This window comes from Tachypleus tridentatus, chromosome 13 (genome assembly GCF_004210375.1).
Source record: "Tachypleus tridentatus isolate NWPU-2018 chromosome 13, ASM421037v1, whole genome shotgun sequence".
Taxonomy (NCBI): Eukaryota; Metazoa; Arthropoda; class Merostomata; order Xiphosura; family Limulidae; genus Tachypleus; species Tachypleus tridentatus.
The window spans coordinates 270,776,745-270,804,672 of record NC_134837.1 but is presented as its reverse complement, the minus strand read 5'-3'; the positions used below and the strand labels follow the sequence as shown (position 1 = coordinate 270,804,672).

Genomic DNA, 27,928 nt, shown 5'->3' with positions numbered 1-27,928 from the left:
CAACGATGGTGTCAACTGTTTATTAGCGTCAGATTTAATATACAAGTTTCTCAGACAACAACGATGATGTCAATTGTTTATTACTGTGAAGCTGAATATAAAAGTTATACAGATAACAAAAGAAACCCAACTGTGTTCAAGAAAAACTTGAAATTGGTGTTTGAAATATAAAGAAACTGTATCAAAGCTACAGAAACTCTAATAACAAAGATTTAAATAATTCTAGGGCAGCAAAAAACTGGGGAAGAAAATTATAATACAGTAAAAGGTTTGAGAAAATCTTTAGATGAGAAACTTTGAAAAACACGTGGTTAGGAAAGTTAAAACACAACAAATAACAGTAGCTTAGTAATTTATAAAAATCATAACAATGAAAATAATGTTTTAAAAATACCTCAGAACCGATAAGAGAAAGTCATAGAAAATCTTAGAATTAGACTGAACTAAGAAAAGTAAAAGGGTAATAAGTGACAATATGAAAACAAGTAATTGAAACATTTTGACATTTAAAAGGTATGTGTCCCTTTAAGAAACTCTAAAAGAATTTGAAATAGCCTTAACAAACTAAGTTGTAATTATGAAAGATTGAATAAAAAATTTACACTCAAAGTTATGATAATTAGCAATTACAGTTACAGAAAAACCTTGTACAACTTACAGTTACAGAAAAACCTTGTACAACTTACAGTTACAGAAAAACCTTGTACAACTTAAAGTTACAGAAAAACCTTGTACAACTTAAAGTTACAGAAAAACCTTGTACAACTTAAAGTTACAGAAAAACCTTGTACAACTTAAAGTTACAGAACTTTATGTTCCTTGTTAGCAGAACTCTGCAAAACCCAAGTAAAGTTATAAAATATTAATGAAGAAAATTAGAGAAGACAAACATTAAAAACATCCTGCACGATGTATGTATAACCAAATGTGTTGTTGCCACCTGTATGATGTATAACTACTGCAATTTTGTTTCTGGATGATTTCGGTTTATTCCAAGGACAATCAACTCAACATAGCCTACAATACTTCACATAAAAAACAGGCAAATAAAACAATGAACCAAGTTCTTACACTTGTGTAATTTTGGACATATATACATCCAATGTAATTACAATTTTTGTGAAATTATTCAGACGAAAATCATTGTTTCTCTCCCAATACAATCAGTACAGCTGGTTCTGAATATAAAGAAACCATATCTTCTCATCTTATTTGACAAAGAGTAACAAACCAATACTTCATTTATAGAATGTCGTGTCTTATTCTGTTATTCATAATGGAGCTTAAAATTGGGTTTTGTTTTTACATTCTACCTAACAAACACATCGTACAGTGGTTAACAATTTGGATATCAAAACACAGTTTTAGTGTTGTTAGCCTTTAGACTTATGGCTTAGCAACTTTGGGGGAAGGGGTGAGCAGCTCTTGTTTAATCAAAAATCAAGTAAAATATGTAACTCACAAAATGATGTGAGGGATCATTCTTCAACTGTTACCTAACAGAATACATTAAAGTCAAGTAGGTAACAGTAACATTATTCAACTGTTACCTAACAGAATACATTAAAGTCAAGTATGTAACAGTAACTTTATTCAACTGTTACCTAACAGAATACATTAAAGTCAAGTATGTAACAGTAACATTATTCAACTGTTATCTAACAGAATACATTAAAGTCAAGTAGGTAACAGTAACATTATTCAACTGTTACCTAACAGAATACATTAAAGTCAAGTACTTAAAAGTAACATTATTCAACTGTTACCTAACAGAATACATTAAAGTCAAGTATGTAACAGTAACATTATTCAACTGTTACCTAACAGAATACATTAAAGTCAAGTAGGTAACAGTAACATTATTCAACTGTTACCTAACAGAATACATTACAGTCAAGTAGTTAACAGTAGCATTATTCAACTGTTACCTAACATAATACATTAAAGTCAAGTAGGTAACAGTAACATTATTAAACTGTTACCTAACACCACAATGTTTAGAATAGTATGTAACAGTAACATTATTCAACTGTTACCTAATTCCACAGTGTCACCTGAGTATAAAAGTTTCCAAGTATCTGAAGCTATCTTTAATTACATTCTCTATGTTTCAATCTTTATACTAAGGTGACACATAAGGTTTATTTATACTCAGGTTAATGTTTCAGTGAAAACAGTTTTCTTGATGCTGTTCCTATAGCAACCAATTAGTATCCTCTGATAAAGTAATAAACTACATACAAACTTTGTAAAATAATATATTTATATGTACAGTTACAACACTGACATTTTATGTATATATTTTATAAGAAATCAAATCTTTATGTAGCTCAAACAAAAAGACAACAACATAATTCTAGTATTAATGAATTACACTGTAATATAAGATGTTTTACTTTCTTAAAAGAACCATAAGTTACAAAAGTTTTTCTAAACTAAACTAGAACAATGATTAATAGATATTAAATAAATGTCACATAATTTAATTTGAAATTCTATAAACAAACTTCTAGATATATTAATCTTTATATTTCCATTATTAGAGCTACCACAATAACGATACATGACAAACAAGTTTTTTGGTTATGATTTATACTAAAAGATTTAATAGTGATATAAAAGCAACATAATAGGTTAAAACGTTAGATAGGAGATTTGTTGTCTAGTATTCGCACATAAGTACTTAAAAACCATGATCTAATCTCACCGTAAACATGACATATACTATTCCCATAACAAATACAAACTTTTTAATCGTTTATCATTAACTTTATATAAGTATTAAATTACTACAGTTCTATTGTTGGCACAGTGAGTGTAAATTATTATATAATCATATTTTGGTGAAAACAGTGCTTCGTTTAGCCACAGTTCCAACCTGTAAGAGTATAAAACATTTACTGAAAAAAATCAGACAAAACAAACTGAAACAGAAGGTGTGAAACACAAAACATTACAAGCAAAGTAATATACTAGTAGAATAAAACATGAGAACAACATCAGCAAAACATTAAACTAGTAGAATAAAACATGAGAACAACATCAGCAAAACATTAAACTAGTAGAATAAAACATGAGAACAACATTAGCAAAACATTATACTAGTACAATAAAACATGAGAACAACATCAGCAAAGCATTATACTAGTACAATAAAACATGAGAACAACATTAGCAAAGCATTATACTAGTAGAATAAAACATGAGAACATTAGCAAAGCATTATACTAGTACAATAAAACATGAGAACAACAGTAGCAAAACATTATACTAGTACAATAAAACATGAGAACAACATCAGCAAAACATTAAACTAGTACAATAAAACATGAGAACAACAGTAGCAAAGCATTATACTAGTACAATAAAACATGAGAACAACATTAGCAAAACATTATACTAGTAGAATAAAACATGAGAACAACAGTAGCAAAACATTAAACTAGTAGAATAAAACATGAGAACAACAGTAGCAAAACATTATACTAGTAGAATAAAACATGAGAACAGTAGCAAAGCATTATACTAGTACAATAAAACATGAGAACAACATTAGCAAAACATTATACTAGTAGAATAAAACATGAGAACAACAGTAGCAAAACATTATACTAGTAGAATAAAACATTAGAACAACATTAGCAAAACATTATACTAGTAGAATAAAACATGAGAACATTAGCAAAGCATTATACTAGTACAATAAAACATGAGAACAACAGTAGCAAAACATTATACTAGTACAATAAAACATGAGAACAACATCAGCAAAACATTAAACTAGTACAATAAAACATGAGAACAACAGTAGCAAAGCATTATACTAGTACAATAAAACATGAAAACAACATTAGCAAAACATTATACTAGTAGAATAAAACATGAGAACAACAGTAGCAAAACATTATACTAGTAGAATAAAACATGAGAACAACATTAGCAAAACATTATACTAGTACAATAAAACATGAGAACAACATTAGCAAAACATTATACTAGTAGAATAAAACATGAGAACAACAGTAGCAAAACATTAAACTAGTACAATAAAACATGAGAACAACATTAGCAAAACATTATACTAGTAGAATAAAACATGAGAACATTAGCAAAGCATTATACTAGTACAATAAAACATGAGAACAACAGTAGCAAAACATTATACTAGTACAATAAAACATGAGAACAACATCAGCAAAACATTAAACTAGTACAATAAAACATGAGAACAACAGTAGCAAAGCATTATACTAGTAGTGTTAATAATGAGTGCTTTCCCGTAACTTCGGTCACTACAACAGGATACATTTTTTTACTAGTGTTGTTTCTCTGTATGTCGTGTTACTATGACATGACACATTGTGTGGTTAGTGACCTTTCTTTGGATCTCATGTTACTACAACATGACACATCGTTTGGCTAGTGACGTTTCTTTGTATCTCGTGTTACTACAACAGTACACATCATGTGGCTAGTGATATTTCTCTGTATCTTGTGTTACCACAACACAACACATTGTGTGGCTAGTGACATTTCTCTGTATCTCGTGTTACCACAACTCAACACATTGTGTGACTAGTGACATTTCTCTGTATCTCGTGTTACCACAACCCAACACACTGTGTGGCTAGTGACATTTCTCTGTATCTCGTGTTGCCACAACTCAACACATTGTGTGACTAGTGACATTTCTCTGTATCTCGTGTTACCACAACCCAACACACTGTGTGGCTAGTGACATTTCTCTGTATCTCGTGTTACCACAACCCAACACATTGTGTGGCTAGTGACATTTCTCTGTATCTCGTGTTACCACAACCCAACACATTGTGTGGCTAGTGACATTTCTCTGTATCTCACATTACCACAACCCAACACATTGTGTGGCTAGTGACATTTCTCTGTATCTCGTGTTACCACAACTCAACACATTGTGTGACTAGTGACATTTCTCTGTATCTCGTGTTACCACAACCCAACACACTGTGTGGCTAGTGACATTTCTCTGTATCTCGTGTTACCACAACCCAACACATTGTGTGGCTAGTGACATTTCTCTGTATCTCGTGTTGCCACAACTCAACACATTGTGTGGCTAGTGACATTTCTCTGTATCTCACATTACCACAACCCAACACATTGTGTGGCTAGTGACATTTCTCTGTATCTCGTGTTACCACAACTCAACACATTGTGTGACTAGTGACATTTCTCTGTATCTCGTGTTACCACAACCCAACACACTGTGTGGCTAGTGACATTTCTCTGTATCTCGTGTTGCCACAACTCAACACATTGTGTGACTAGTGACATTTCTCTGTATCTCGTGTTACCACAACCCAACACACTGTGTGGCTAGTGACATTTCTCTGTATCTCGTGTTACCACAACCCAACACATTATGTGGCTAGTGACGTTTGTATCTTGCATTACTATGACATCATACAAGGTTATTAACCACTTCTTTATAAATGTCTTTGTGTAGCACATACTGGTGTGTCATTGTACATTTTTGGTTATTCCTCACACATGGGTGTTATGATGTCATGTGAGGAACATGATACAATAGTCAAGGCTTGAAAATAAACTGAAAATACATACGAGTTTAGAAAGATTCCTGTTAAATAATTGGTATCACAGTAATTGGAATCAGTAAGATGACAATAAAAACCCAGTAACCTGAAAAAACAAGAAAAGAAGTTTTACAACATTTGAAGAATAAAATGAATATGAAAATATTTATAGTAACAGAAAATGTATATAAATACAGCAATATTTATAGTATCAGAAAATGTATATAAATACAGCAATATTTATAGTAACAGAAAATGTATATAAATACAGCAATATTTATAGTAACAGAAAATGTATATAAATACAGCAATATTTATAGTAACAGAAAATGTATATAAATACAGCAATGTTTATACAGAAAAAAGAATTTCTTTCTTCTCGTGCCTACTTAAGTATTTAACCTGTACAAATGTAAAAACACTTTACGATAACCACATACAGCAGGTATTTGATTTCCGATCTACAGTTGTAACGTGTCTGGTTTCTTTAATAAGTCTTTCTCTTGTCACATCAGAGTGGTCTGTGATGTCCTCAATTATTTCTGAAAATAAAATTTTGCAAGTTTGTATGAAAAATATCATAACTATTTAGAATGATGTTTTCTTCTGATATAAACTATTTCAACCACTTTAAGCTAAGTTAGATAAATAATAAAATAATATGACAATATTTAATAGATTGTGAATGTATCAAAATAAAAGTGGAGGAACCACATTACATCCAAACCATGGTGTGCTCTTCACACTGGATTTAGTTCCTGTATCAAGAGTGGAACTGCACATAAGTAATCATCACTATAGGCCAGCCCCTACCAGATAGTTAAGGTTCAACTACTTGAGATTGGAATTAAGGTGTTTTGTGCCCTAGGCCAGCCCCAACCAGATAGTTAAGGTTCAACTACTTGAGATTGGAATTAAGGTGTTTTGTGCCCTTTATCCCACGTTGGTGACTACGACAGTTGGATTGCAACGTTAGATACAGATATACTTTTGACTGGATCCCAAAAAGTAGTCATAGAATGTGTTCTAAGTCACAATGAGAAAGCAAGCAACATCAAAGCAGGCAAAACTTGTCAGCCTAAGGAGGTTTGAAAAGCAACACCTCAGACTTGGAATAATGGAATTATGTATGCCATACTAATTCAAAGGAACAATGCTCATTTGTCCTGGAATTATGAACATTCAAATTTATTCTTCCAACCAACTGGAGTCTTCCCACTTGCTCTCAGAATTACAGGGAAGACATGGGGCACTAATCAACCCAGGACACAGAGTTCAGAAACATAGAGACAGTGGATCTCCTTTTGAGAATAAAATACTAAACTACTATTGATCAAAATAAGGCTTGGAATTGGTAAGTGGTAAGAACTCCACTGGAAGAAGAGGGAGTTGTGTTAGAGTCCAGAGAAATGGCTACACCAGAGACAGTGCAATGAGTGAACAAAAAACCTTATTTTGAAAAGGACACCATAAAGATTCATTTAATTGAGGCACAGCAGGGATGGGCAGCTATCCCCTTTTGCTTTACTTATGCCATCCACGGGTGGTATGGTCTTGGACAGCCCTATTTATGAAGTATATATCACAAGGTTACTGACCATCCTGTGGTTCTGTGAAACACCCCATCTTCAAGGCGAGCATAAAGAGCCATGGAAAGAACATGGTGTACAGTGCAGATTTGTTTGTGTACATAAAGAATACCTATTTATGCACCACTTGTCACTGAACAAGATCCATGAGATGAAATTAAAAACAAGGACCACTGAAAGAAAGAAAACATTAACAGAGACTTAACCAGTATCACAGCCACACCAAAGTCTGACATGTAGCCACAGTTGGTAGATGATACCCCTAGGTAGCAGAAACTTTAACACGATGTATTTAGTGGGTCTGAGGCATTAATCCATGTGTCCAAATGCAGATTCTTCTCCAAAGGCCAACAAAGACGAAAAGCATGGGAAAAGATAAGATGTTGGATTTAATTGGAAATATCACAGAACAAAGCACATTAACAATAACACAAAGAGGTATGAGTCAAATGGATTAAACTATGAACCTAACTGGTAAGGGTAAAGGGAGAAAGATCCTGAGAAGAAGAGGGTTGCCACAGGATAAAGAAACAGGAACCCCTGCATGAAGCTATGCAGGCAATATAACAATGAAAGGCATGAGCTGAGAAAAGAAGTTTGTCTGGATTAGGAATATAGTAGAGAAGAGAAACAGAGGGAATGGAAATGAGAAAAAGGAGTTACTCTTGCAAGCTCGTGAGACTTGGGAAAAATAGAACAATCTGGATAAATTAGAAGATAGGGTTGATGGTTGTACAGTATGCTAGTGACGTTGATAAATTAGAAGATAGGTTTGATGGTTGTACAGTATGCTAGTCACGTTGATAACGAGCAGATCAGAATATCCCAAGCCAAAACCAAGATGCAAGAATCATTCCATTTCTGCTGATATACAGCTGCGAATAAAAGATGAATGAGTTAACTGAAATAATACCTGATATGAGAAACAAGATCTCCTTGCCAGGGACCAGACAAAAGCCTGACATGCAATATGCAAAACCTATAAATTGGGTTAACACAAAGGTTATGGAATAAAGAAAAAGGGATAGGGGGAAACAACTGTAACTGAAGGAAGTGAGGAAACCACAGTGTAGCCAATAAGGAGCAATCAAACCACAGTGTAGCCAATAAGGAGCAATCAAACCACAGTGTAGCCAATAAGGAGCAATCAGATACTGAAGTAAGTGAGGAAACCACAATGTAGCTGGCCAATAAGGAGCAATCAGATACTGAAGTAAATGAGGAAACCACACTGTAGCCAACCAATAAGGAGCAATCAAATACTGAAGTAAGTGAGGAAACCACAGTGTAGCCAATAAGAAGCAATCAGATACTGAAGTGAGGAAACCACAGTATAGCCAGCCAATAAGAAGCAATCAGGTACTGAAATAAGTAATGAAACCACAGTGTAGCCGATAAGAAGCAATCAGATACTGAAGTGAGGAAACCACAGTGTAGCCAGCCAATAAGAAGAAATCAGATACTGAAGTAAGTAATGAAACCACAGTGTAGCCAATAAGAAGCAATCAGATACTGAAGTGAGGAAACCACAATGTAGCTGGCCAATAAGAAGCAATCAGATACTGAAGTAAGTAATGAAACCACAGTGTAGCCAATAAGAAGCAATCAGATACTGAAGTGAGGAAACCACCATGTAGTCGGCCAATAATGAGCAATCAGATACTGAAGTGAGGAAACCACAGTGTAGCCGGCCAATAAGGAGCAATCAGATACTGAAGTAAGTGAAGAAACCACAGTGCAGCCAGCCAATAAGGAGCAATCAAATACTGAAGTAAGTGAGGAAACCACAGTGTAGCCGGCCAATAAGGAGCAATCAGATACTGAAGTAAGTGAGGAAACCACAGTGTAGCTGGTCAATAAGGAGCAATCAGATACTGAAGTAAGTGAGGAAACCACAGTGTAGCCAGTCAATAAGGAGCAATCAGATACTGAAGTAAGTGAGGAAACCACAGTGTAGCCAGTCAATAAGGAGCAATCAGATACTGAAGTAAGTGAGGAAACCACAGTGTAGCAGGACAATAAGGAGCAATCAGATACTGAAGTAAGTGAAGAAACCACAGTGTAGCCAGTCAATAAGGAGCAATCAGATACTGAAGTGAGGAAACCACAGTGTAGCAGGAAAATAAGGAGCAATCAGATACTGAAGTAAGTGAGGAAACCACAGTGTAGCCGGCCAATAAGGAGCAATCAGATAAAAAGATAAACAAAAAGAAACTTGTTTAACCCCAATCCTTGCTGAAGGCATTTATAGCCAAAGCCCAATAATATGAAACTGGGGGATCAAAACAAAGGTAACTGGTGATTGAGGGCAGTGCCAAATGCATTGAAGTAAGAACCCTACTAATTTCAAAGCCACTGAAGAACAAGGGGATGTAGGAACCACTTCATTGGGTAAATCTGGTTGGGTCAGAAAAGATGATCTGCCACAAGCACCCGATACATAGAAAACCATCAAATGAATGTCCTGCCTCCACACTAACCAAAACTGAACCCAACAATTCTTGGCCCAGATATGGACAGTAGTCCCTATGATAAGAGAGAACAGACTGATCTGAAGCCTGAGAAGGATGAGGCATACTAATGCAGTCACATAACTGGGAGGCAAAACACTCCATGCAGATTAATTTATCAGGAGATGGGAAATCTGATGAAAGTGGAGGCAGGATCATATAGTACAAAAGGACGTGGATCATAAAAAAAATAGAAAACATCACATACCTGAGATGTGACACTTGAGAGAACCTATGAGGGTCTAAAAAAATCTTCAGTTTGGGTTGAGGTAGCCACATGTCATGTGACAGCAGTGCTCTCCTATTGGTGCAAAGATGATGAATGAGAGACATGTTGGAATATCCAATTCTAATAAAGTGTGGTGCTTGAAAGGATTGTGGGACATCCTATAAAATTGTTCTCATGTAGAGGGCAGCAAAATATAGAGAAAGTGAACCTTATCAGAAGAGGAAAGAACTGTATCAGAAAATACATTGTCTTTACTCTGTTTGACAAGTGATATAAGTAAAACATTGTCTTACCATTGTGAAGGTCCAGTTCATTACCAATATGGTAAGCCATATGTTTCTGCCTTGTAATTATGTTTGAAAGTCCTTCAAGTCCTTCATCCTGCTCTACAAAAAACAATAAAGGTTTAATACTATTAAAAATAATGTACCCACAATTGATTACAATTCCAATGTTATTCTATTACAGGCCCAATTTAGTTAGTTTTAACATTTTTTGTAGAAATACAAGTTTTTAATTATTGGGACCTGAGTATAATCTTAACTAGTGACTAGCAAGTACAGGCCCAGCTGCTGATAACTGTGTAACAATTAACAGTGAAATGTTAACAGAAAATATAGATAATATTTCACCTTTTATAGCCTGTTGCTGATACTGCCTTATATCATCAACAGTCAAGTCCTTTGTTTCTTCAGTTTCTTCTGTTCCACAAGCTATTTCTAATGTCTGATTAAATTGACCTCCTAATAATGCAGTTCTGTTGAAACAATAACACGGTATAGTTTCATAATATAGTGTCATTAATATCTTTGTGAGAAACACCTCTACAAGGTTAAGCATCTATGAGGAACTGTGGTAAGTTAGAAGTGAAAACATGAAAACATTTTTCATTTAATTAAGACCTAATTCCATATGTTTAACTACTTTTACATTAGTCATTAATCTGTATACTGTGTTAACCCTAGCAAAGGAAGCTCAATCTACAGTCTTATTCATCAAGGAACTTGAACAGTTTGTAACCAACTTTATGTTAAGCTGATTTAAAATCTTATATCAAAACTGTATTTTGTACAGCTTGTTATGTGTTAGATAACCACTAACTACAAACACACTTATTTCAAAACTCACAATATTTCATTATATAACCACCAAGACTCAACTATTAACTCACAATATGTAACCACACTTATTCCAAAAGTTGTGAACATTAATGCTTCAGATGTAAGAGTGAGCTCTAAAACTGAGTCAGTAAAGTCCTCTTATAATCACTTACACACACTTTTTCTAATTACACATAAGCATACCAACTAAAGTTTCATTTCTAAAGTCTGCCAAAAATGTATACTGCTTGTTTTTATTTAATTAAATAAAAGTGACAAGAGAAAACAAAATATTAGTTAGGGTTTCTGTCCACAGTAAAACGTGTAGAAATAATAAAAAACAGTTTTAAGAATTCATGTTTTCATTCAGTTTTTCCCATGAAATTTTTCATTTCTAACCCGAAATTTACAGTTTAACACATAACAAGACATACAGCAGTTTGGGGTATGGCCAAAACAACCTGCTGAAGTTCACTTTGATTTGTTTTGAATTTCATCTAAAGCAAGAGGGGCCATTCCTAATTCTCCAGTAAAGGACCAGAGGGTAGAAAACTAGTCATCAACACTCACCATTAATTTTAAGGTTACTATTTCTTCAATGAATAGTGGGACTAACTATCACATAATAATGTTGCCATGCTTGGTGTGACAGAGAATGGAGCCTGCAACCCTAAGAGTGCAAGTCAAGTACCCAAACCACCAGGACTGAAGTGGACAATCTCCTCCACAGGAAGAAATTGCAACACCTCAGGCTCAGAGGTACACTTCTCTTGTCCCAGAAGGACTTGGAACAACTGTGCTCAACCAAGAATCCAAGGAAACTGTGAACCATCTTCCATGAGCAGTGTACTCAATCTGTACTGACCAAGCTAAAGGGTCATGCACACTGCAACCAGCTATCAGACCAACAAACCAATATTATGAGTAGACTGATGCCACTCCAACTAACGTCTGAGAAAGACATCCAGTAACCAGGTTATGAAGAAGCCTAACTTTGCCACCTTCTTCTTGAGTGGAAGAATTCTCTTGAGCACTCTGGAGGAAAAGCCTCTGTCCACAGTCACAGTGACTGGAAACCAGGTGCAGTTAGGACTTACCAGTTACACTAGTAGAATCTGGGAGGTAAAGTCCTGCAGAACAGTGCTCTGGAAATAAAGAAATACCTAAACCAAGTTCACTGAATTTTTAAAATCAAGTCAACTCTGATTTATTCAAACTGATAATCATGAATAACGGTGTAACAGACACGGCATGTTAGGTGCAGCGTGCGACTAAGTAACGGACTTGAAACATTCAGGAGCTCTACAAGTAACAAAAGTTCAAGTCTTCATTTAAAAACTGAAGATTGGTTTAGTGATAACACTATGTGAATGTGGTGTTTTTATACAGCACCGTGAATCAGTGGATGTTGAGGACTGGTTTAGTAATAACACTGTGTGAATGTGATATTTTTATACAGTACCAAGAATCAGCAGATGTTGAAGACTGGTTTATGATAACACTGTGTGAATATGGTGTTTTTATATAGTACCAAGAATAAGTGGATGCTGAGGACTGGTTTAGTAATAACACTATATGAATGTGGTGTTTTTATATAGTACCAAGAATAAGTGGATGCTGAGGACTGGTTTAGTAATAACACTATATGAATGTGGTGTTTTTATATAGTACTACAAGTTGGTGGATGTCGAGGAGTGGTTTAGTGATAACACAGTGTGAATATGGTGTTTTTATACCATACCAAGAATAAGGAAATGTTTAGAACTGGCTTAGATGGTTGGTTGTTTAGTGTTTATTAGCACAAAGCAACTGGGCTATCTGTGCCAAATAGCCAGTAAAAAGTAAAATATGTGAAAAGGAATCATACTAAAACAAAACAAAATCCAATTTTGGATTAAAATCTTAAATAGTTAAAAGACCAATGTCCTTAAAATTTAAAAAACACAACTGAGGTAAACATTATCACCCTTACCAATGTCAAGGGTGAACCCATCGTAAAAATATATTTAAAATGATGCTGTCACTCTCGATTGTAAAGATGGCATAATATTAATATGTGTGGTAATGTGACTTGAGTGTCACAGACTACACAATGGTGCATCAGTCCCAGATAAAAGAAAGTGGTGAGTTAAAAAAAACTGTGACCAATGCATAGCCCAGTCAGAACAGCTTCCACCTTCTGATCCTTAGGGAAACAAGAAGGCCAAAAAGCAATAGAAGGTTGGATTTGAGAAACCTTATTATCATGTTGCTCACCCCAAGTAGACTGCCAATTGGCATGGAGCCGAGCCTTGAATACAGGACCATAGTCCATGTATTGTACTGGCATGACAGTGATAGTACCAGAGGAGACTGACTAGGTGCAATGTCGGCTAGCTCATTCTCGAGAATACCAATGTGGTCTAGTATCCAGAAAACCTGTACAGAAGTAGATAATAGAGAAATGGGCCAGTTGGTTTTGAATATTGACAAGAATAGGGTGAGAACTGACGTGAAGCGATTTCAGGGCTAACAGAAAGCCAAGTGAATTGGTATAAATAGTACAATTCACGTACTGCACAGATACTATGTGATTCAGGGCAAGAAAAATAGCATTACAATATAGCAGTGAACACAGAAACTTTAGATGAGATTCTGTGTACTACAATCAAATCACAGCAAAGCATGGCAGAGCCCACAGAGTCATCTGATTTTTAACCATCTGTATAAATGGGAATGGAAGGATGGTTTGAAAGATGTTTGGCAAATAGAAGGCAATACTTCTAATCAGAAGTATCTCTTTTCTTCAGATGACATTTCAGGATAGTAATTAGCCATGGTGGGATGGGCTGATCTGTGGATACCACTATGTGATCCAAAGGTAGACCCAATTTATCCAACTGAACCTGGATATGAAGGCTAAAAGGAACAATGGCAGACCATCTATAATGGAAAAGTGTGGTCACTGACCTTCAAAACTTGGATCTTTACCACAGCATCCCAGTTTTGAAGGATACATTAAAGATAGTTGTAAACAACAAAGGTATGGAGGGGGTTTATGGGACACTGTGTACAAACTCTAAACTGGAGAAGTGCGAAAGGCCCCTGTGCAGAGCCAAAGTCCCAATGGTTAATCCCAATGTTAATCGAATAAGGGTATGTTAGATTTTTAGCATGTAACATTGATCTGCTCTCCAAGAGGTGGAAGAGAGGACACAGAGAATGTTCAGTGCCCTTGTACATTTGACACGTAGCTGCTTGATGTATGGAATAAAGGTCGGCTTATGGCCAAAGATAAGCTCCTAGAACTTTGTTTCGGGGACCACAGAAAACACAACTTCACCAATACGGAGTTCAAAATCAGGGTGAATATCCCGCTCATGGCAAAAGTGCATGCAAACAGTTTTAGAGAGAGAAAGGTTAAAACTGTTTGCTGTGGTCCACTTCAGTAAATGATTGAGAGCAGTCTGTAGCTGCCACTCAATATACCTCATGTTTAATAACTGACACGTGGAAGTTGTTGACAAAGAGACTGTTTGCAACTGTAAGGTGTAGTTGTCCACTGATGGCATTAATCTTTATCATGAAAAGTGTGACACTCAAGACACAGCTCTGAGGGACTCCAAGTTCCTGTGGGAAAAAATGGGAAAATGTCAAACTCACAAGGATCTGGAATCACTGGTTCATTAAAAAGTTAAAAAAATTGGTAAATAGCCATGCAACCCATACGAGTCTTGTAAGATGCCATACTTCCATGTTGCATTGTTAGCTTTCTCAAAGTAAAAAAAAACAGAAACAAGATGTTGTTGCTTGAGAATGGCTTCCCTGATTGATGTTTGAAGTCCAATCAGGTGGTCCATTGTGGAGTGCTGTCTTCAGAACCTACACTAAGTGGTTGAGGAGAGGTTGTTTGATTCGAGGAACCAAACAAGATGAGCATTAATCTTCATCTCCAAGATATTACAGAGACAGCTCATTAAAGCAATTGGACAGTAGTTCAAAGGAGTCTTGGGATCCTCCCCAGGTTTAGGAAAAGGAGTACAACAGCATGGTGCCAAGCATCGAGAAAACGTTCTCCTGCCAGATCTGGCTAAAACCAACTAGAAGAATAGCAAGAGAGGCAGGAGATAGATGGCACAACATCTCGTAATGAATATCATCAGGTCCAACTGATGTACTACCAGACTGATGAAGAGCAAGTTTAAGTTCCACCAGTATAAGGGGATGATTATAGTCATAAAGATGATCAGCCCAAAAGAAAAGAAGTGATTGTTCTGCCTGTGTTTTGATGGCTAAGAAGATGAGGGATGAAGCAGAAGCGCTAGATGTGTGAGAAAATCTTTCACTGAGAGTACTGGCAATGCTCTGGGTATCACCAACTTCCTGGCCATCAGAGAACAAGATCGAAAGGGGGGAAGAAGTATACTGGCCACTAACCATTCAGATTTTGTTCCCTATGACTTTGAAACTGGTAGTAGAAGATTCCTTCTGGCTCTGATATCTGACCTGCTGAGCATGTGCATGGGCTCATTTAAATGCAATGAAGTTTTAAAAAGTGGGATACCTATGAAAGGTATCCCAAGCCCATTTTTGAGCTTTTCTTGTCACATCGCAGGCAGAATTCCACTAAAGACGAGGATACTGTGGGAAATGTGTTGAGGTTTTAGGAACACACTGAGTAGTTGCCTGTACAATACAGTCAGTTACTGCTGCCACACAGTCATCTATCAATGGCTTACACACAATGGCAGGATCAAATTCTGAGGAAATGGTAAAAGAAGACCAGTTTGCTTGATCTAGCTTCCATCAGGACACACAGGTCGAGTGGCATCAACCCCAGCCAGTCTTCCTCAAAATGATTGGAAAATACTTACTGCCCTGTGGATTACTGTCAACCCTCCAAGAAAAGTAAGTGAAAAGTGAAGAGGAGCAGATCTATAGCAATAAAAGACTGACTAGGTACATGAAAATAGGTATAAGAACCAGTATTGAAGAGAGACAGATTATGGTTTAAGAGCATATGCTCTATAGCACAACCCCTCCCATGAATACTAATACAACCCCAGAGGGGATTATTTCCATTAAAATCTCCCAATAGTAAAAAGGGGGATGGTAACTGCATCAAGATCTAACTCATTACAGATCTTTTCAGCATTTGTCTTGTAGGGGGATGGAAACTGCATCAAGATCTGACTGATTACAGATCTCTTCAGTATTTGTCTTGTAAGGGGATGAGTAACTGCATGAAGATCTGACTGATTACAGAGCTCTTGTCTTGTGACATTCTCCAAAGGGTAATTAAATGGAGTATAAAAGACTGGAAGAAACAAAATCATATCTACTTAGATGTGTTAAAAGAAGAAACCCTGGCAGTTGAGTAATGGCTGTAAGTGTGAGAGGAAGTAAACAAACTTTATTTGACAGAAAAATTTACTATTGTTTTGTTTTTTTAAACTCATTAGCCAGTACTTTTTCTCAACCTGCACTGAGGGGTCTTACTACTTATGTCTTGTCATTGCTGTCTACAGTTAATGCTTGTGTGTTTCTTCATTGCTGTCTCTGGAAAAGATTTATAAAAAAAATATGAAAAACTAATTCTTTATAATGCAAAAAATTTAAGTTCATCCCAAAGCAACTTCTAGCACGAACAAAGAAATCATAATTATGCTAGAAACAAATGTCAATCAGTTCTTCAACACTCAGTGAGGTTATAGGGGTTAATGGTTAAAGGCAGATTTACTATGGACAAAAAGTCTAATTTACTAAAGCTTCAGTTTCACTTCACATACAAATCAGCTGCTTCCTTAGCTCTACGGTTTCAACTCATTGGTAACTTTCCAGTTGACAGAATCTGTGTGGAACTGACAACAACAGAAGGAATCACCGAGCTAAGTCTTGTGTACATAAATAAAACTTCGTAGATAAGACTGTAAACAGTAAGCTTGTTTCATGCACAGGACAAAAGATTAGGGAGAACTTAAAGATTATCTCAAAACAAAATGTACTGTTCAACAGGAAGCTGAATTATTATTGTCAGAAGTTTAATTAATCTATTCATTAAGCAGTACTGAGAAGTCTACTAAGGATGTTTTCACAGGATCCTAATAACACAAAAATAATAAGTAGTATCAGTAAAGACTAGTTTATTTCAGAATACGATGCATGCGCTCACAAAGAAGATCTGACAGTCGGTGCTTTTACCTTCCTTCCCCATATCCAGTGGTTTGTTCACTGAAAATCAACTGAAGATCTGACAGTCGGTGCTCTTACCTTCCTTCCCCGTATTCAGTGGTTTGTTCACTGAAAATCAACTGAAGATCTGACAGTCGGTGCTCTTACCTTCCTTCCCCATATCCAGTAGTTTGTTCACTGAAAATCAACTCCATTTGCCTTTGTTTACTCTCCAACTTTTCCAACAACCTTTGTCTCCTCTCAACTTCTCGCTGTGTACTGAATCAAAGGTCAAGGATTCAAGGTATAATAGATATCAAATAATTATCATATACACAGCAGCAGTTCAATCTACAGGAATGCATAGACCATAAGTAAGTGAACAGAGACTACATGCAAGCTAAATTATATGATTAAAGGTTGTATATTTTCAAAATAAATAGTTAAAGAAACCCTAGAGCAAAATTACATACAAGAAAACTGTTACTATGTTCCACACATTTGTCAAATACAATTACTTTAATCAAGTTTTACTAAACAAAATGGCCAGAATGAAGAACACAATTATGTATGTATCAAAGCTCGAATGAACGTTTTCATATTCAGATTTTCTATTCACCATTTATAGTTCACCACACTGGTTTATCTAGACCCTCTGTGATGTACACTGAGAATAAACAATGTTAATTACCATATTTTATAGACTAATTTATCTAGACCCTACCTGTGGTACACTGAGACTAAACAAACAAATGTTAACTACCATATTTTATAGACTGGTTTATCTAGACCCTACCTGCGGTACACTGAGACTAAACAAATATTAATTAATATACTTTATAGACTGGTTTATCTAGACCTTAAGTATTGTACACTGAGACTAAACAAACAAATGCCAATTAATATACTTTATACACTAGTTTCTCTAGTATTTTTAACAAGCAAAATCACTGTACAGATATCTATGAAGTGGTAGAGTATATTATATTAAGATGGTTTTAGAATCAAATAGCATCATTATGGTCCACATCTTCTCATGTTCTAATTGGCAACCATGTATCTAAACAATGCTTCTGAAGTATAGTTTCCATTTCAAAAGGTTTCATCATTAGGTTAATATATCAAAAGAGCAACAACACTCCTTGCATACCTTCCATAATCCATCTAATGTATCATAATGGCATTTTTCCAATGGCTGTTTCAACAGCCAAAACACACAAATCCAGAGGTACTGGATCTAGTGACCTGACTAGTCTATTTTACTATGATATAGTATGAAAACTTATTTAGTTTTACAAACTGCTGAAGGTATACAATAACTGAATATATATGTAATGAAAACAAATTATATGCCCGATTTTGGTACTTTTTTCTTTAATAAGTTTGGTACTGTTGCTAGGGGTAGCGAACAGCTTTTGCCACTAAAACTTGTATTAATGGATTCTGGCTCTAACAAGGCATTGTACTTTGCTCACTATGTCTCAGAAATGACTTCTTGCACTTCTCTTTATAGATGGTTCTTGTCATAAGATGTTCCACATTTCTTTGTTTTCTATTATTATTATGTACAATAAATATTCAGGTTTAAAATTCTGAATGTCTGTTTACAACACAGTTTTACAATCTGAGTAGAGTACATAAGGAACCAGTTTTGATGATACCACACTGCCTATAATAATAAAATGTAGTTCTTATGCATGCTATCCTCCACAGTTTTATATTAGCTGTTTTAGACACTTGACTTACTGATCTGCATATTCACAATCGCAGTTGTGAAAATATTCTTTTACTTATTACTCCTTACAAAGTACTGTTGTCTAACAAGTTATTTCTAACTTATTAGCCCGACATGGCCAGGTGGGTTAAGGTGTTTGACTCCTAATCCGAGGGTGCAGATTTGAATCCCGTTGTGCCAAACATGCTCACCCTTTCAGCTGTGGGGGCATTATAGTGTGACAGTCAATCCCATTATTCATTGGTAAACAAGTAGCCCAAGAGTTGGCAGTGGGTGGTGATGACTAGCTGCCTTCCCTCTGATCTTACACTGCTAAATTAGGGATGGTTAGCGCAGATAGCTCTCGAGTAGCTTTGCACGAAATTCAAAACAAACAAACAAACAATCTAATTTATTAGTTCATAAATATTAGTAAAATCACACCTTTGTTATTTTTGCTGATTTTATAATACATACAATATTAATAATTTATGTGAATAATACAGTACACAGAGTGCAAGGTCGAAGGATACACGAAGTACGAGGAAGATGATTTCTTCAGATCTTCTTTCAAGGTAATCAAGTCTCTGTTAAACTGTTGTATTGAAAGCCTGGCTTGTGCATTCAGCTGGTAAACAGAAATACACTTTTTTACAGCTTCCTACTCTTTATGACACAAGAAAATAAACTAATTGTATTAAAACATGGAGCTTTCCACTTCATAATTATCTCATGTAAATATAATTAATATGAACAAACAATACACAACTTTACACATCTGGTTTGTCTATACAGTTTGACAATCTCATCTTTCAGACTAATGTCCTTTTTAATACATTAATAATTACTTAGAAAGAATATTTATTTAAAGATTCACAATAATCTAGTTTAACAAATCCTTTATTTTTCTTTATTACTCAACAGGAAATCATCTTTTTTATTTACCATTATCATAATGTATTTCTATGTTTAGCTACTTTAAACCTCTTTTCATGAGTGTGTTTTAAATTATTGAAAACTAAAAATAAGTCTGAAGTCTGTTTGGTACAGTTTTCTGTCCAGCATGACACACAGGTGAAATTTGCTATTTTCTGTTGTACTTTTCCAGTAAACTGTGCTGATATAGCCAGTATGGTTATACATTATATAACAATGTCATCTCTGCTCTGTATTCAACAACACTTGGATAAAAAGTAAACCTACTATAAAGAAGTTTTGGTTGTTGTTGTTTTCTCTCTTATTTTCAACTTAGAAAAAACTCTGTACATTAAGTCTCATTAAATGAATAATTTTAGCTTCATATAGAATGAAGGGGCAGATTTCATACAGAAGGAGCAATTTCCTAGGAAATAGAATATAAAACTAAGTAAAAACTACCTTGATAAAATCATAATTATTTGTAGAAATATATTTAAATATAATAAACTAGTATACAAAATAACTTCAAACTCTTTACAAGTGCCCAACAAAACTGGTATCTAGTTTTATAATGTGTCCTCTATACAAGCAGAATATAACCTGGGCATATCCTGATGTATTTCTCTGAAACTGATTACGTTTCATAATCAGCTCCATAATTTCTCGAGATAGGTCTTCACATGCATCACAAGCTTTCAACCTGAATCAAGAAGAAAATTATTCATCACCGAGTTAAAATAAAAACTATACGTTTCTCTTTCAAATACATTAATCTCCATTAAATAAGTTTTTACTTGAAGAGTTTGTACCAGTAATTTGTTAATGTCTGTTTTATACAGGTAGTAAGGTTTTTCCATAAAAAGCACTAAACATTGAAAGTTATGGACAAGTTTTGTTTACACACTTAGAGATTTATTTAATGGAAATTAGTTCTCTGTCTTATTTATACTGTTTTACTGCCTTAGTTCTCACTGAAAACTGTTGTAACTTTTCCTTAGAGAGTGGATTAATTTTTATATATAGGTATACATACATTTCTTTGCATAACATGTCACTTAAGTCTTGTTCTAAAACATGAAACTTACATTTAAACATTTTCTCACAACATTGCAGCTACATGCCATACAGGCTTCACTAATACAAGTTCTTTTTGTTCCCATAGCAATCCACATGTCTTACCAAATTATAACCAACAAAACTGACCGAAAAAATTTTTTAATGTAAACCACTGGATTAGGTAGAATCAAGTACCACAAAGCTGTTCAGTAAGTTAGGCCTTATAAGTTATAACCTTGAGGTTTACGAATTGCAAAGCGTATCCAACGCAACTTAATTATAAATCTGTTAACAATTCAGAAATTTTATAGAATTGTAATAACAATTACATTACAATTTACAGTAATTATACGGAAAACCCAAGAACCAGTTATGAGAAAATATGAACTGTGTTTTAACTTAAATTTTAAGTTAAACCTACAACTTAAATTCAAATTAAATTGCACTATTGTTAATAATATGAATAAAATCCAAAGCAATGAATCCTTATTCATATTCTTCAGAATGGATACATCAATGTAAAAAGAGAAATATTTCATATAAAACAATATATTATATTATTTTTACAAATATTGATCTTACCAAGTATCTCCTTTACCAGTCGCCATGATTGTTTATCATATAACACTTAGCTCCGAGATGTGTTACAAATGGTACGAAAAGCATATATGTACAAAAAAAAAATAAAAGTCAGAAAACGTTGAAAATGCAAAATCGAAAATATGAGAAACTTTCTTACAATAAGTAGCTTAATTTATTCGATATTAATGGAAGGATATCAAAAGTGATATATGACAAGGAGCCTTATATCGTACCTCCTTCAACTAGGCATTATAAAAGAACTTCTGAGTGTAAATAAATTAGTGTGTATTACAATATTTCAAACACACTATATTTCTTATATCGAGTAATGACGTGATCTTTCGCTTAATGCCATAGCTCTTCAGGACCGCTGCAATACGACAGAAACAGTAGTGGTTCAAACGGAATTTATATAACATTGCTAGGCAACAACGCTTAGAGTGTTAACTAAATTAGATAAATAACTAACATTCACAATGTTATTTTCTTCATATATTTGTATATTTGTGGCTTTGTTTTGGTTGGTGAAATTTGATTTTTTCTGTTTCTTCCAGCGGCTCAACAATAAGTTTAAAGATTCACACCGCTAAAAAACTTGGTTTCGATACCCGTGATGATCACAGCACAGATAACTCAATGTATAACTTTGTGCTTAACAAAAAAATATTTTTTTTTTTTGTTTTGCTAAGGAGATATGAGATTTTCAAGGTCTTGGTTTACTTTCTTCCTTATTGATGTCACAGAGGTAATACTTGTGTTTGTTATACCAATTCTGACTTTATTAAGTTGGAATAATCTATTATATATATTTTTTCATTCCAATATACTTATATCCAAAGTATACTTATTGGATAACTCAACACTCTTTCAAGTCAGCAAAGAGGTTATCTACCACATTTTCTAAAATTTTATCAGTTTCAATAGTTATTATTATCAGATATTGACAAATATAAACAGGGTTAGCATGGAAAGTGAAAAAGAAAATTATATATGCAAAAATCACGACAGGCATTATAGTGTAACAGATATCTTGTTTGATAGAAATCCCATTAGTCCGTCAAAGATGAATAGGTGGATTAAGGAGTTAAATTCGTAATCCGTGGGTCGGGGGTTCGAATCCCTGTCGCACCAAAACTGCTCGCCGTTTCAGAACTTTCCACTATTCGTTAGTAAAAGATTGGGATGTATAGAGTTAATGTGATTAAAAATTTTAAATGTGTTCTCTAGATGTGAATCCTAAAATCGTGTCGTCTACATATCTGTAACAGAATACTGATGGATGTAATGCTGTGTTAATTGCTTGTATTTCAACTGAGTGGTTGAAACTCAAAGAGCAGTGGTTCTCAACCGTTTCTGACTTGCGACACTCTACGACAATCTGAAAATTTTCGCGGCACACCTGGAAAGCCTTAACGATTCTTGGCCCGGCATGGCCAAGCGTGTTAAGGCGTGCGATTCATAATCTGAGGGTCGCGGGTTTGCATTCCCGTCGCGCTAAACATGCTCGCCCTTTCAGCCGTGGGGGCGTTATGATGTCCAGTCAATCCCACTATTCGTTGGTAAAAGAGTAGCCCAAGAGTTGGCGGTGGGTGGTGATGACTAGCTGCCTTCCCTCTAGTCTTACACTGTTAAATTAGGGACGGCTAGCGCAGATAGCCCTCGAGTACCTTTGCGCAAAATTCAAAACAAACTCTTTCTGGCTTTAATTTCAGTCAATGCTAAAAATCCAATTTCGCAAAACCACGAAGATGCAAATGAAAGCAGAACTTCAACTGCTTTTGAACTGATTACAAGATATGAATCTTTAATGGAGATCCAAAAGACATCCAAGCTCTTATCGGGAAACAATGAGTGATAAAATTTGTCGTTTCGTAAATCAATGAGCTGTGCTTCCTCCTCAGTTGTAAAATTTGTTGTCTCGTTGATTCCGAATTACTAGGTCATCCAGTTATATTCGTCGATAGCAAGAGACGGGAATTAATGTTTCAGTGCGGACTGTAGGTCGCTTAATGTGTTCAGAACTTGAGGTATAATTTTCTTCTTTGACGGACATTCGTTAACAGAAGGAAAACAATCAAGGACTCCTTTCGAGATCTTATTCTTCCACAGCGTCACGTTTTCATCGAAGGTCTTCAGTTTGGACGTTGCAGTAATAATGTTTTCAGATGGTCCTTGGAGACTTAAGTTCAGAGAATTTAATTTGTCAAACAAGTCGGAGAGAAATTGAACCTTCAGCCACCAGATCTTATCATGAAAAGAAAATTCAAAACCTACTTCCTCAGTCTCCAAGAAAAAAATTATTTCAAGACGCTTTAACACCTTTCCTTTCAAAAGCCATCGAACTTCAGTGTGATACAGTAGCTTTTTGTCATCTGAATCCATCACCTCACAGAGAAATGAGAAAAGTCGAGATTGAAGTGGCCGAGACTTGATGAAATTCACCACTTGAATAACTTGATTCATAACAGACTGCAAATCTTTCCACAAAGATTTGCAGGCAAGCGCCCCCTGAGAATCATGCAGAGAACAATCCTAATGTTTGGATTTTGTTGTCGCACCAGAGTGACGAATCCCTTTTTTTCTCCTTAATTGAAGGACAGCTATCGGTACAAACGCTGACACAGTTATTCCAATGTAATTTGAAGAGCAAAATGTTTTCATTCACCAACTCGAAAATGTCTTGGCCTTTCGCTGTACTTTTTAAATCTTTGCAAAATAAGTATTCGTTTACGATTTTTCCATCTTTTATGAATCGAACAAAAGCCAGAATTTAAGCTTTTCCACTAACGTCAGTAGATTCATCAACTTGAAGAGACCATAGCAGAGACAATTCATCTTCAGGCGCTTTGAAGTGTTCGCAAACTTGAGCCTTCAAATCTGACGACAAGTCTACAATTCTGCGCGAAATTGAGTCATTGGAGAGTGGAACTTGCTTAACTTTTTTGGCGGCATCCGTTCCAAGCATAGTTTCAATGATGATTGCTAATGCTGACGTCCTGACTGATTCGGCCTCCGTATGCGCTTTCTTGCGTTTTGAACAACCTTATAACTTGCAATCAATCCTTTTTCGGGCAGCTTCATGTAGTTCACAAGCTTCCTTGACTGTTCATGTTGGCCCGGCATGGCCTAGCGCGTAAGGCGTGCGACTCGTAATCCGAGGGTCGCGGGTTCGCGCCCGCGTCGCGCTAAACATGCTCGCCCTCCCAGCCGTGGGGTGTATAATGTTACGGTCAATCCCACTATTCGTTGGTAAAAGAGTAGCCCAAGAGTTGGCGGTGGGTGGTGATGACTAGCTGCCTTCCCTCTGGTCTTACACTGCTAAATTAGGGACGGCTAGCACAGATAGCCCTCGAGTAGCTTTGTGCGAAATTTCCAAACAAACAAACAAACAAACAAAACTGTTCATGTTGTTGAGCAGCGAGACTTTCGAAGTATTCTTTTGGTTTATCCTTCACAGCTGAATGTTTTGTTTCCAAGTGTCTCTTAAGTTTCCTAGGAACAAGCGCCTCGTTCGATAAAGCTACATTGCAGAGTAGGCAGAATGGTAATTGAGAATGTTCCGATTCCAAAGCGATAAAACCGTATTCGATGTATTTGTTTTTGTACTTTTGTTTGATTCCTTGCTTTTGATTCGACACATTCTCTTTTGCAGCACCAGACTTACTTAAATATACTCTTCAAAAAAAGAAACGCAAAAGAAAAATTTTTGTTATTTTAAAGAGAAATATATGTAATAACGTTACAAGCTCAGAGTATGTGATATTACACGTGTAAAGGCACTGATTGTCAGACCAAAATGACAATAAAAGTTGTGCACTTTGAAATCGGAGGAAAACATCGGATATTTCGCCAAAACGCATTCGTGTCCAATAAATTTGTTTGAGAGATCTGCATGTTCTGCAAGTGCAACATGTGCAAAATCCCTATAAATGTGACGGGTTCTCGGTTTCCATAGCTCAGTGTTAAGCCACCGACAAGCAATACAGTTACGCCAAGACTGACTGAAGCACAACGCAACAACGCCATTGGTCATTTAGAAGCAGGCGAATCTCGATCAGATGTTGCCAGAGTTGTGAATGTCCACCCAAGCACCATTACAAGGCTATGGAATCGTCGCTAACAACATGGATCAACATGTGACCGTCCACGATCTGGTAGACCTCGTGTGACCACGCCCACACAAGATCGCTACATCTGGTTACGTCACCTTTGGAATAGGACCACCACTCCGACGTCTACTGCCTCAACCTTAACAGGGCTGCGTAGGATTTCCGATCAGACCGTACGCAACCGTCGACGAGATTCTTAGGCCCCATGTGCAACCAATCATGGTGAACGTCAACGACGTTTTTCAACATGACAACGCCCGTTCTCACACAGCCCGACTCACCACTGTCTTCTTGAGACACCACTACATCAACGTTCTTCCCTGGCCCTCCAGATCACCAGATTTAAACCCCATCGAACATCTTTGAGACGAGTTGGACCGACGTCTTCGACGGTGACAACCTCAACCGCGGACTCTACCTCAGCTTGCAGCAGCTTTGCAGGCTGAGTGGACAGCCATTCCACAGGATGTTATTCGTCATCTCATCGCTTCCATGGGCAGGAGATGCCAAGCAGTTATTGATGCTCACGGAGGGCATACTCGTTATTGACGTTGAGTGACATTACACTTCACCTAGTGAGCGTGGACTTCGTCTTTGCAGACTTTGGATGTTCAGAAGTGAATGTGCAAAGTTTCACACATGTCATAAAGAGCTACTCGGAATAAACTTGTTAACAATATGTCTCAAATTTTACCTTTTGCGTTCTTTTTTTGAAGAGTATATTTTTCCATGGATAAATGATAAAAGCTAATTCATACACGATAAGCACGAAGTTCTGCAGTTGATATAAAATTCCTACCTACAGCGTAGTAGCTGTAGCTTACAGCAGAATAAGAACGTGTTCCAGAGAGCAGTTTGATTGTTTGATGCATCATTTATGACGAACGAAGCGATTGTTGCGCCACAATTAAACTAACAGTCGAACCGTTACAGTCGAGAATGAAATTTAAGTATGAACTTCTCAGTGCTCGAGTTCAATTAAAACCATCGAATGTTTTGGAAGGTTACAGAATGTCTCTGTAGTAGCTTTTATTAACTGATGTGTTCGACTTGCTTGTAAAATCCCAAAAAAGTTGAATGTGTTTCAAAACCACCGCGGCACACCTGCCAATCTCTCGCGGCACACAGGTTGAGAATCACTGTTTTGTTATGATATTAAAGTTTAAACAATGAATCTGGAATGGGGACGTCGAAGGGAAAAGACGGGTTTGAATGAAAATTTGAATCAACTTACGAAGCGAGTCATAAAATGAGTTACAAATCAGATTAGTAGTGACTCATGATGGCAACATGGGTCTTACGAAGAGAGTCATAAAATTAGTTACAAATCAGATTAGCAGTGACTCATGATGGCAACATGGGTTTTACGAAGCGAGTCATAAAATGAATTACAAATCGGATTAGCAGTGACTCATGATGGCAACATGGGTCTTACGAAGCGAGTCATAAAATGAGTTACAAATCAGATTAGCAGCGACTCATGATGGCAACAACTTTCATCATCAGATATACCAATGACTATCATAAAAAGAGAGCCAATAAATATGTAATATTTTGATACCAAATTTATCAAATACCTCTTTTTACTTTCTTTGAGACTAATGTGTAACGCGTGTGTAAGTTAATCCGTGGTCTTCAGATATTTGGTGCAAAACAAATATGTAAAGTCTTAGCAAGTTTTGTGAGAATATGTTTCTTCTCTATTCAACTGGCTTGTGACTTCTTTTTCTGATTTTTTCATTAAGAAATATGGATTACTTGCAAACATTCCAGTTTGTCTGTGGTTCATTTTGTTAAAGCTGATTCCATAAAGTAAATATCTAAATGCATAGATATAATGAAGTAACTCGAATAACATTAATGAATTCTAAGTTTTTAATCTAAAAGCATAGTTTTAATATTTGTTGTGTTAATGTAATTACAATCATTTCAAACATTGCTGGATATATTCACATTTTACTTTCATTTACAATAATGCACAAGTAATATAAGTTATGACGCTAGGAAGCATGGTGGTTGGCAATGGAGTAGTTGCTATACTGGTGCAATATGTGATCGACATCTAAGCAAGTTTTGACACCCAGCTCTGTGTTACAACATCGACTTGTCTTTCATGGTTTGTTCAGTTGTTCTTTTCTCAATTTCTAATTTTGTTCCTTATGTACTTTTAAGGAAGCTGGCGTTTTGAGTTGTAGAAAATTGTAATGTTGGGCTAAGGACTCTACTAGAGTACGTGTCTGTGATTTTGTTGGTGATAAATTCGACGATAAACGAACAACATCCATCTGCTTGTCTTAAAATAATATATTTAAGAATTTTAATTATGTACAAAAATTATTTACACTATGTTTGTTTTGAATTTCTGGCAAAGCTACACGAAGGCTATCTGCGCTAGCCG

The 27,928-nt window shown here is 35.7% G+C and overlaps 1 protein-coding gene across 1 annotated transcript; it reads right to left on the bottom strand.

The window, feature by feature from the left end:
* Positions 1–964: 964 nt before the first annotated feature.
* LOC143240294 (syntaxin-8-like) lies at positions 965–21,671 on the bottom strand. Its single transcript, XM_076482513.1, has 9 exons — positions 21,422–21,671; positions 20,384–20,483; positions 19,399–19,493; positions 17,320–17,430; positions 10,534–10,658; positions 10,195–10,287; positions 6,014–6,115; positions 5,602–5,679; positions 965–2,878 (listed from the first exon to the last, which is right to left on the bottom strand). The coding sequence occupies exons 1-8, from the start codon at positions 21,445–21,447 to the stop codon at positions 5,621–5,623; spliced, it is 711 nt and encodes a 236-aa protein (XP_076338628.1). The 5' UTR covers positions 21,448–21,671; the 3' UTR covers positions 965–2,878; positions 5,602–5,620.
* Positions 21,672–27,928: the final 6,257 nt, after the last annotated feature.

Excerpts from the sequence above, each read along its gene's own strand:
- LOC143240294 (XM_076482513.1), bottom strand. The coding sequence starts at position 21,447 with ATGGCGACTGGTAAAGGAGATACTTG. Across the intron at positions 10,288-10,533 it reads TCAGCAACAGGCTATAAAAG|AGCAGGATGAAGGACTTGAA; the intron begins GTGAAATATTAT and ends TGTTTTTTGTAG. Across the intron at positions 6,116-10,194 it reads TGAACTGGACCTTCACAATG|AAATAATTGAGGACATCACA; the intron begins GTAAGACAATGT and ends TTTTATTTTCAG.